This window comes from Belonocnema kinseyi, chromosome 2 (assembly GCF_010883055.1).
Source record: "Belonocnema kinseyi isolate 2016_QV_RU_SX_M_011 chromosome 2, B_treatae_v1, whole genome shotgun sequence".
Classification (NCBI taxonomy): Eukaryota; Metazoa; Arthropoda; class Insecta; order Hymenoptera; family Cynipidae; genus Belonocnema; species Belonocnema kinseyi.
In genome coordinates this window covers 174,027,374-174,039,614 of record NC_046658.1, presented here as the reverse complement: position 1 = coordinate 174,039,614, position 12,241 = coordinate 174,027,374, and the positions used below count along the sequence as shown (strand labels likewise).

At 25.7% G+C, this 12,241-nt stretch overlaps 1 protein-coding gene across 1 annotated transcript in view; it reads right to left on the bottom strand.

Annotated features, from left to right (window-relative positions):
- The window catches only part of LOC117168250 (basement membrane-specific heparan sulfate proteoglycan core protein-like), a 1,113,250-nt gene that overhangs the window by 728,964 nt on the left and 372,045 nt on the right, over window positions 1-12,241 (bottom strand). Inside the window, exon 3 of the mRNA XM_033353751.1 lies at window positions 9,293-9,450. Coding sequence (XP_033209642.1) covers window positions 9,293-9,450 — 158 coding nt within the window. The remainder of the gene's footprint in view (window positions 1-9,292; window positions 9,451-12,241) is intronic.

Below are 12,241 nucleotides of genomic sequence, written 5' to 3'. Positions count from 1 at the left end.
CAGGGACAGAAAATCCGTCATTTTTTTTTAAATTTAAATATTTACACGTGCCTCCGGGCACTTCAAAATCCCATTTAATTAACGTGGGGAAATTTTCAATTATCGAAAAATTCAACTCATGTTCCAGAGTTTCATCGAAACGTGCCAAGCTTTTTAGGAATTTAGGACAAGTGTCTAAGGAATAAAACTATACTAATAATTTTTATTTCCAAACCATCCCCACTCCCCTGCAACTCCCCCCAAATTTGACAAAAAAATGTAAATTTGTACGTGTCATTGTTATTTTTTAGCAACTTCCGTCGTCCTTTTATAAGATTATTACTAATCAACAATTTTAATGTTTACAATAATTTAAAAAAATGTTCAATTGTTTAAATAAATGAAATTTTTCTCCATATTTGTTCCAAAAAATAATTGTGTTTATCATTGAAATGTAATTGTTTGTCATTGTCTAGAGTAGCAAATTCTTCTGAAAATATTATGTAATTATTTAAATAACTATTTATTGTCTATTTTCAAAATGCTAAAAATTGAGCAAGTTGTATCAACTTTCTTTTAAAATTAGTATCCTATGCTACGTTTTCTTAAATTATTATATAAGTTTAAAACGTTTCTTTTAATGTTTAATAAATTTCTATTAGTTCCAACAATCTTTGTTTGCTCAAGGAGTTGTTTTTCGTTACATAAAAAATAAAATAAAACAGAAAAATTACAATTATGTTTCTGACTGTATAGTGTATGGAAAGAATAAATTTAAAAATTTTTAATTGTTTAAACCAGCATTATTTGTAAAAATGATTACTTTTTAAATCGCAATTAATTGTTTGTCTTCTATTTTATTTTATTCATTGTACCTATCATCTAAAATAATAGAAAAGAAAAGCAAGAAAATTATTTTTTATAACTGATAAAAGCTAACATCTTAACTTCAGAATTACGATGCCATATTTTTAATTCCTTACATATAATAAATCTGTTGCGCGTTTGTTAGAAAATCTTAATTTATCAAGAAAAACACTAACAAAATCGAAATTTTTTAAAAATTGTAACTTTGAGTTTTTAAGTCAAATGATCTAGTTTAAAACGATATTCCTATGAATGTTCCAGAAATTGTCATGAAATTTCCAACTGAAAGGACTGGCACACATTGGGGCAAAATTACAAAAAAATATTCAAAATATGATTTTGGCTATAATCTTTAAACGATTAAAAACAATTTTATTGCAAATTTAAGCTAAGTAAAGTCTTCATAGATCCTTCGAGGCTGATTTTGACTTGGGAGTGATGTTACAATAAGCTATGTTGCAATTTCATGACAATTTTGGGATTGTTATATACAAATTTTATAAACAAATTCACAGTTTGAGCGATTTTATAGTGTTTTAGCTACTTATTTTTAAACTTGCTTTGTTCGGCTTCCCAATAGGTCATTAATACAGTTTGTAACAATAGTTACAATAGTACAATAGTAACAATATTACAATAGTTAAAATAGTAGGATAGTTACAATAGTATAATAGTTACAATAGTAGGATAGTCACAATAGCACAATAGTTACAATAGAACGATAGTTACAATACTACAATAGTTACAATAGTACAATAGTTACAATAGTGCGATAGTTAAATAGTACAATAGTTACAATATTGCGATATTTACAATAGTACAATAGTACAATAGTTATAATAGTACAATAGTGACAATAGTACAGTGCATAAAAATCACATTTGTCATAAAATAACAATATAGTTTAAAAAAGTATCACTAGCAAGACGAACAAAGTACGTTTAAAAAAAGTAATTGAAAATCTTAAAAATCGTTCAAAATGTGCATTTTTTACGTAGAATTGTTAATGATAATCGCAAAATTGTTATGAATTGACAATACAGTTTGCTGAAACATCACTGCTATGCCAAAAGAAGAAAATTTAAAACCAAATACCTCAAACACTAAAAAATTAATCAAACTGCGCATTTGTTTATGAAATTGGTTTATAACAATGACATTTGTCAGACAGTGACAATATAGTTTACAAAAGTATTACAAGAAAGACTGAAAAGGTACGTTAAGGCAAAAATAACTAAAACTTAAAAAATGTTCAAACTGTGAATTTAAAAAAATTAAAATTTGTATATAACAATCACAAAAATGTCTTGAAATTGCAACATTGTTTATTGTGTATATTGTCAAAAAGCAATGTTAAAAAAAGAATTTTTTTAGAAAAGTACCTCAAACGCATTTAAAAATTGCTCAAACTGCGCATTTATTTATTAAATTTTCTTATAACAATAAGAAATGTATTTCTTTTTGTCTATATGTTTTTATGTAGCTTTAAATTGGATTAAAAACAAAAAAACGACTAATAAATATCCAAAACTACACAAAAATCACCTAATTTTGTTTATAACAATAAGATTTTTTCACAAATGTTTATTTATAGATTGACCACTAATATTAATCATTTGGGATTAATTGAGTGTTACTATAGTAACAATATCTTAACTTGATTACGATTTTTGCGTACTTTTTGTATAAATAAAGTAAACAATAATTTGTCCTTTTAAAATCGGCATCAAGGGATGTCACAAGAATTTAATTAACTTCAACTGAAAAAAATGTTTAATCAGTTGGAAATTGTAGCCGGAATCGTATTTCGAACATTTTTTCGTAATTTTGCCCCACTGTGTGACATTTAAGAAAAAAATTCCGATAAATGCCCGAATAACGCATTTGTTTATTAAATTTGTTACAAAAAATTATAGGATTAATCAACAAATTTTGGAGTTTTCTAAAATTTACATAAAGTTCGTAATTAAAAAAATGACATAAACAACATTTTTTTGTCGAAAAATGCCTGATTAATGCATTTGTTTATTAAATTGTTTATATTGATAACAAAATATTAGTTTGAAAAAAAATCTCTCAATGATTATATTGTTTTTATCGAAATTTCTAGCGATAAAACTTTAAAAAACAAAATACTATAGAAAATCGTAAAAAAAACATTCTTTCAAAAACTAATTTGTTTATAAATTTTGTTGTTGCTTATTACGTAATATTGGTATATCTTGAACTAATGTTACACTATCTAACTTAAGTAATTTTTACATTTTCCATGTTATTCACAATTTTTTTGTTTCCAAATCGGTCAATATTTGTGGGCTGCACATTGTTCTGAAAAAAATTTTTTTTTGCCACTGTGTCAAGTCCGGTACTCTTACTACTCAGCTAGAGAGGAATCGAGAATAAAAAATTCTAAATTAAGTCAGCAGTTGCAGTGCCTAGATTTAGGGACATACCTTGAAGGGAATGAATGAGAAGGCTAAATATTTGAATCGGCTGAATAAACAATGTATGCATGAACACCACAAGATAGGCTGGTATGTTTTATATATCTATATATACATTCTACATTCTGTCTGCCCTAACGCTCTCTGAAACCACTTAGAATAGTCCCTACCTGTTTGTACAGAAGATTTAACATTGTACTCCAGATGCAAGCTTTAAGCCCATATTGCTTCCGATTTATCTATTCATCTTAGGAGTAGCTTCTTACCACAAATTAGTGTCAAGGGCGGTGGGGGGGGGGGGGGGGGGGGGGGGGGGGTGTCGAGTAAAAAACTACGGTTCCCTTTTTCCCATTCCTTAAAGCAGATTTTTTTTCGCTATTTTCTATGAACTTACTTTTTTCTCTTTTTTTTTCTCACATTCCCACTTAATCAATAGACCCAAATAAAATAATACAACTATTTTTAATTGAAAATTTACCCGTAAGAGCTTTGATTTGGAATTAATTTCGCTGAGGTCAAAATCTTATTATTTGGTTAAAAGTTCAATTACTTTGTTAAAAATTTTTTTTTTTTTTTAAAGATTTAATAAGTTGATTGAAAATTTTACCACCCCTTTTTTATAAAATTATTTTTCTTATTAAAAATAATCTTTTGGGTTTAATGTTGAATACTTTTATAGGAAATTGATCTCCGTGGTTTAAAATTGAAGTATCTTTTTGTTTAATTCCTTTTTTGTTTAGTTAAGGATTAATTTTTTTGTCTTAAAATGTAACTATTCCATTTATGGTTTAATTTTGATATTTTTGATTGGGAAATTGATCTTTCGTTTTGTTGAAAATTCATTTGGTTGTTGAAAACTGAACTACTTGGTTTAAATTTCAACTACTTCTTTCAAAAATTAACTTTTCTGGTTAAAGATTCATCGTTTTGCTTGAAATCTAATTTTCACCGCTCGAAAATTGAATTAATTTCAAGGAAATTATTTTTTTTGCAACAAAATTCTACAATTTGGTAGGAACTTTAGATATTTTTCTGAAATAAATTTTTTGTTAAAGAATAATATTTTTGGTGGAAAATTCGGACTATTTCGTTAAAAATTAAACTATTTTTATGAAAAGCAAACTATTTAACAGAAAATGAACTTTGTAGTTAGAAGTCATATTTTCATATTGTAATTTCAACTTTTCAAGATAAATCGTCCTTTCGTTTTTAAATTCCAACAAAAATGGTGAAAATTAATGTATTTCTTTGAAAATTTGTCTTATTTGTTCACAACTTAAATTTTTTGGCAAAAATTCATTTTTTATTTGTTAAAAATTTAAGAATTTAGTTCAAAGTCGAACTACTTTTTTTAAAACATTTACCTCCTTGATTGAAAATACATCTTTCCGATTAAGGGTTAAACTATTGGTATATATATTTGATTGAATTCAATTTCTCGAAAATTATATATTTTTGTCTCAGAATTTTTTTAAATGCAACTGTTTGGTTGAAAAAGGATTTTTGTTAGTCATTTGAAAATTACTTAGAATTTACAAAATCTCCTGAAATCTTTAAAATCCCTTGGAATCACCTTTAATTATTGAAATCTATCAAAAATACCCCAAACTGTTTTAAATCCTTTAAAATATATCAAAATCCTTTAAAATTTTGTAAATTCCTTGGGCTTCTTAAAAACACCTTTAAATCTTAAAAAATTTTACGGATCTTTTGAAATATCCTGAAAATTAAAAAAAACTAATCTTTGAAAACCCCTTGAAATCTCCATATATTTTAAAAATCCTAAGAAATCCATTATTTGTTGTAAATAAATTCTCACAAATTTGTAAAAAAATTTCTTGGGATCATTAAAAATATTATTATAGCTGGCCGGTGCTATAAAATTGTTTCATATGTTTCAAAATTCTTTATAATTCTTTAAAGCTCCATACAATTTTGTCTGAATCTCTTAAAATCATTAAAATTCTTTAAAAGTCCTTAAAAAATTTAAATTCCTGAAAATAATTTAGAATCCTTCGAATGGCTTTTTAAATTTCTTTAAATGATTGAAGTCTATTTAAAATGATTCAGACTCTTTCAAAATGCCGTGAAATATTTTACAGCTTTTGAAATCGTTTGAAATCCCTTAAAACTTTTTTAATGTCTTGGAAGATCATTCTGTTTCCTTTTGGTACCTACATTTTTTTAATATTTTGAAATTCAATAAAATTATTCAAACCTATTAAAAATTCCTTGAAATGTTTAAAAACAGCCTGATATATTTCAAAATAATGAGTTAATTTAAATACAATGTAACATAATATAATCTAATGCAAAATAAAAGGCAATAAGGTCTCGGTAGCGTAATTTGTTAACGCTCCACTCATTTATAGTTGGGTCCCCGGTTCAAATCCGGGCTGAGGCAAATTTTTTTTGTTCTCAAAAATTATTTAAACGAAGTAATCGATTCAAAATTGATATTTAAATTAATTCAAAACTTTAAACACTAGTGTGCACCAAAAATTGGAGTAATTATCCCCTTTTTTTTAATAAAGAAGATTAAGATCAATCTTTTTAAAAGAGTGTGGCGACATTCAAAATAATATAAAATGCCCTTTTGAATCATAACTCTCGACTAAATGTGAAGTCGAAATTTGCACTCTGGTCTCTTTTTTATTAAAAGTGATTTGCATAATAACTGATGAGGTATACCCAGCACCTATCAGATTAAATGCAAATCTCAAAGCGTTCAAACTTGTTATGGCATGAACATACCTCGACAAAAAATATAATAAGTTTGCCCCCCTGTCAGCACGATTTAATTAACACGCGAGAGATTGTTTCATTGTTAATCAAATTCCACATGCGATGACGCTTCAAAAGCTAGACGACTATTTAATCAACCCTTGGAACGAAACAATTCTTCTTAACATTTCACCACAGTTTGTACAAACATCCTGTACCCTGTTACTTTTGTAAAAAAAAAATAATAATAAAATGGAACTTGAGCATTGTCGGGGACGCACATTGTTCACAAACATGACTTCATGAATGTAGACAATGAGAAAGTACGTCCGCATTTCAAAACTTTCCTGCAAACACGTGTGTCACTTTTGCGGTGACACTAAACAAAAATCAAGTGTCGTCAAATTTATCAGGTAAATGTTTCATTTGTTCCTTTTGAAACAACTCAGAATTTATCATTTTTTTATTTTTCATTTTTATTCTGAAATTGTTTGACTCTATTAATAAAATAATTTTTATTTTGATGCTTAATTCAAATACTGAGCTATAAGCTGTCTTGAAAAATTGCATATAATAAAAATATTAATTCAAAGTATTTATTATGAATAGGTATTCAAAATAGTTGTCGAAAAAAGTAAGATACAATAAATTTTAATAAACCAAAACCATTTGCTGTTAAGTTGTTTCGAAATTTGTGAATTAAAATGTTGGAACTTTAAAGCTAAAAATTTTATATCATACAAGTTGAAAATTTCAAAAGATTAAGATTCTAGCCTTTGAATACTACTGGTAAAAAAAATATATAATTGTTTAGGGATTTCTATTTTCTATTTACTTTTCTTTTGTAGTTGCTTCCTCTAAGCAATATTATGTTTTTACTTAAAAATATTATTATTTAGTTAAAAATTCAATAATTTGGTTAAAAAATCCTCATTTTTGCTATGAAAATTAACTTTTTTGTTTTTTAAATTAATTTTTCTTTAAAAATTCATATTTCAGTGTTATAAATTCAACTGAAATATTTCTTCGTTGATTTTTCAAAGAATCATTTTTTGTTAAAGATTTGCCCTTTTAAATGAAAATGAATTTTTTGTATTAAAAATTCTTCTGTTTTTGTTGAAAATAATTTTCTGAACTAAAAATTTAACTATTTCAATTAAAACTAATTATTTGAGTTAAAGATTTATCTCTTTAGCAGAAAGTTGTACTATTTGGTTGAAAATTGATATTTTCTTGTTAAAAATTCAAATGTTTTAAATAAAGTTTATCGTTTGCCTTGACATTCTAACAATTTACATTATATCTTTTTTCTTTTTTAATTGCAACATCTTTATTTGTTGAAAATTGGTCGGATTGTCGATAAAATTAAACATTGTACTTGAAAATTAACATTTTTATTGAAATTGTGTATACTTTGTTAAACTTTTTTACCTTTTTTTAATTAATAGTTTTTTAATAAAAAATTTATTTTATCCACTTTTCGTTGAAAATTGATATTTTCCCGTTAAAAATTCAACTATTTGAAAATTCATGCATTGTTTTTAGATTTGTCTTTTCACTTTAAAATGCAACTATTTTGTGAAAAGTTGAAAAATTTGCTTAGAAAGTTATCTATTTTCTTAAAAACTCGTTTCCTTAAGCTTAAAGTATGAACCTTTCAGTTTAAAGTTTAATTAATTTTATTTTGAAATTCTACAATTTGTTTCACAGAACATAATTTCGCGTGAAAATTTTAATTATTTCGTTAAAAAATTATTTATGTTTTTGAAATTTCATTTATTTGGTCTTAAATGTAATTGCTTTGAGTCGAAGTTTAATCTCTTATGTTTATAAATTTAACAATTTTGCTGAAAATTTGTCTGTGTGCATTGAAAATGTAAGAATTTCATGAAAAAAATTATACATTGTGATTAAAGTCTAATTATTTTGTTAAAGTTTAATCTTTTATTTTGACAATTTTGTTGTTTTAAAATTACCAACTGTTTATACTTCAGTCTTGTTCTTTTTTTAATTCGATAATTTTAAATAATTATAATTATAATTTTCAAAAATTAAATGTCTTCTGAAAAATTATTTTCATTATTTGCAAATTCAACAGTTTTTTAAAATGAAACTGGATAATTTTTCTTTTAAAATTTGATCACTTGGAGAAATATAATCTTTTAGGTGGAAAATTCAACCAATGAAAACAATTTCATGTATTTGGTTGAAAATATAATTATTTTGTTTAAACTACTTTTTGAAGTAAAATTAAATGGCTTTGTTGACAAGTGTTTCTTTTAAATTGAAAATTCATCCTATGGTATAAACTTATATTTTGTAGTTGAAATAAATAAAAAAATTATCAATTTGTATCTGAAACCCTATTTTTCGAATAATAAAATATTCTGCAATAAAAATATTGCAATACTAAAATGCTCGTCAGGGAATTTTGAAAATAAAACTTTTCGTCTACCCTGCTTACTTGACAGAATTTTATTCTTGAATAACAATTTAAAGAGAATTAAAGAAATTAAAATCAAAATCCAAAATCTGATCTCAGCGCTACCATGAAACAATTCCTAAATAAAAAAAAGAAGCAGTATGAAGACAGGCTAAAGTGATATAAAACCTCTTTTTATACTTTGTTCTTTAAAAAGAATACTTCAAAGAGGTTTTTGGATCAATTTTCGACGATATATTCTATTTTATAAATACTGCACAAAATTCTAAAAATCTCATTACATTTAATAAAATTTGTGAATACTTTACTTATAAGAAAAAATAATTTTTAAGTATATCGAAATCCCTATTCAAACAATTTTCTGACCCTGAAACGTCACTGCCTGCAAAACGCTGAACCAAGCACAATAATTATATTTAGTGACTTTTAGCACATTCTAAATGCCACTTTTTACAAATCCCGGTTTTAGGAACATTCCAATCATTTTTGAAAAACTTGTGCTCTTCTTCATACCTTTTTAATGCGTTTCAAATAATAAGCGTAAAAATAGGTTATGTTTACTCTAATCACCAGCGGCCATTTTAATTCCTTCACTAACTGCGCTATACAGACTGATGTTTGCTTCAAACGCTGGCCCAATCAGAATGCCTTATCTTCCCGCAAAAGTTTCAAATTTATAATTTAAAACATCATTTAAAACTATTCAAATTTTATTTAAAAAATAATTTCCCTGAGTAATTATATTCAATTTCCAGTGATCTTTTAATTACACTAGAAAAATATTGTTTTGACCATATGCAACAGCGCTGTTATTAGTTTTTCAAAGGTCACTCACCGTTCGGTCGCCAGGATGTTTAACATGGCAGTTTAATTCTGCGATTTGTCCAACGATAGCCGTGACATTTCGCGGTGAGACATCGTCGAAATATGGTTTATCCCACGCTCTTGTTGGTTTATTACTCCCTGCTACCACACTGGCTAAACTAGATCCTCCTGAAACATAAGAAATCACGTTTTTCGTATTAATTGTATTGTCCTGATAAACATCGGATTGCGGAAAATACGTTCCTTTACATCTAATAAACATTTTATGAGAATAAATAAGGAATCATTCAATTTTTAGAGTATATAACATCACATCAAGGTTCGCAGGACGAGTGTTAAAACCTATCCATGGTTCTTCTGGTTATATTTGCAAAAATTAAATTTCATATGAAGGCGTGAAAGCCCTAAGAGTGATGTAAGATATTTGATTTTAAGCTAACATGGGATGGTACTGTAGGTGGATATTTGTATAGAGTAAATTAATTCAATGCCTTTTGAGTTCTTTAATGGTCATTTGTGCTACTACTTAACTGACAGTGTGGTGGCGTTTGGAACTAATTATCTGCCGCTACATGGAACGTATATTACAGGGCTATCTAACCCTGACTTTTTAAGAAAAAAACTGCAAAAGTAACCGCCAATAATAACCAGATCTACCACACAATCACTTCATGTTAATTTTTTTCTCAAATTACTTTTTAGTCACTTTTAAAATTAAAAGATCACTTTAGTAACTTTTCTTTTGATAAATTAACCCATGGATTAAATACAGAGAAACGGGCTAAAGTTGCTTGAATCCTCATGTATATTTTAAAATTAAATATCGACATTTCTAAGGGGAACAATAAAAGTTAGAGATTGTTTTAATTGACGGAGCTGCCGAATTTTAATTAAAAGTCTCTTTAATGGGAATCTATTGGTGAACAACTGCACCCAAATTGAGCGAAAATGTTTACAAATCCTTAATTTCTTTCAAAACTTTCTGGGTACTTTAAAAGGTTTTAAGAAGTTTTAAATACATTTTACTGATTTAAAGGGCCTTCCAAGGATTTTTTATGTTGTAAATATTTAAAAAACAATCAGTTTTAAAAAGTTTTAAGTGATTACAATAGATTTCAACAATTTTGAAATATTTTAAGGGACCTTAAAATTTTCCAAGGAAAATTGTAACAGTTTTCAATAATTTGTAGTTTTGAGTAGTTTAAAGATATTTCTAAGCAATTAAAATATTCCAGGATATTATCAATTCCAAGGCATTTTCAAGAAATTTTACAAATTCTAGAAGAGGCTAAAAGATTTTTAACAATTTGAAATAGATTAGGTTTTTTTTAATCCCAAGGAAGTCGCAAAAATTTCAGTAAATAAGTGAATATTTCAAAACATTTAAACAAATTTTTAATTGATTTTAAACATTTTGAATTATTTAATTATTTGAAAGATTTTTCATTACACAAATGAAGAAAAAGGTCCATAACTAAAAGATTGTTGAGTATTTTTTTAATTCTTAGAAATTTTCAAGGTGTTTATATAAAAATTGTTGAGGGATTTCAATTGTTTAAACAGAATTCAAAATTTTATAACGATTTTAAAGGATTATACATATTTTTGGGTATTTTAAAAGATTCTGCAAAATTTTGAATAAATATTTCATGAGATTTTAAACCACTTCAATGTATTTCAAATACTTAATTCACAAAAATTAATGGACTTCGTATGATTTTGAAGATTTTAAGATGTTTTAAGGTACCCGAAATATTTTTTAAAAACTTTAACAAAGTTCTAAAATTTCTTTCTGTCTCTCTAAAAGATTTTGAAATCCTAAGGAATTTCAGAGAACTCTAAAGACTTTAAAGGATGTCGAAGAATGTTGAATGGATTTCAATCATTTGAAGTTATTATTAAGGATTTGAAAGTTTTTAGTATATTATTAAAACTTCGAAGGGATTTTAAATCGCTTTAACAAGTTTTATGTGATTTAAAAAAGATTGAATAAGATTTCAATTACTTTAACGAATTAAAACATTTTAAAACATTTTTAAGGCCTTCAACATATTCCAAGGGATTTCAAGAGATTTCCGCGGATATAAAATATTTTAGACATTATAAAACATTTCCGGAAATTCTTCATATATATTTCCCAAATGTTACTAAGCTTTAACAGATTTAAAAGCATTTATTCAACAAGAATTTCAAGAATTTCCAATCGTTGAGATTATTATCAAAGATTCCAAAGCGTGTTCAAGAACTTCAAACATTTCCAAGATATTTTAGAAGATTTTTAAAAGTTAAAATTATTTTAGGATATTTTGAAACAGCGCAGGGAATCTTTAATTGATTTCAGTAACTTCAATTCACTTGAACTTTTTTCTATTCACTTTGAATTTATTTTCAAGTCACATGAAATTTGTTTTATTTTTCTCAAATCTTTTTAAATGTATTCCAAGTTCATTAAAATCAATGTAATTTCTGTTATTTTAATACTTTGTAATTTATTTTAAAATGTTGCAATGCTAGAATTTTTATTTTTGAATTATAACGTTTAGGGAAATTTCTTAATTATTCCGGACAAAAAATGTTACTAAATTTTTCGACCACCTTATAATAATCACAATATGAATTAAAATAATAATAAATAAGATGAAAAAGACACTCATTAAAATATATAATTTTGAAATTTAATGAAAAATATTTTAATGCAAAATATTTTTCTTTTGAAATAATAATAATATTTGCTTTCAGATCCTTCATATAAGAAAATCGAGAATTAATATTTTTTTATTTAAGAGAAGCTTTATTTATGAAGTTAGTTTTTGGACAAAATAAGTAACTCCATGGCAATTTAAAATTATTTTCAAATTAAAAACGAATAGGGATATAAATCATTTTTATTCTTATATCTTTATTTAATAAAAAAAATGAGCGTATACTATCTTATTAGAATGACCATAACACCTTTTTG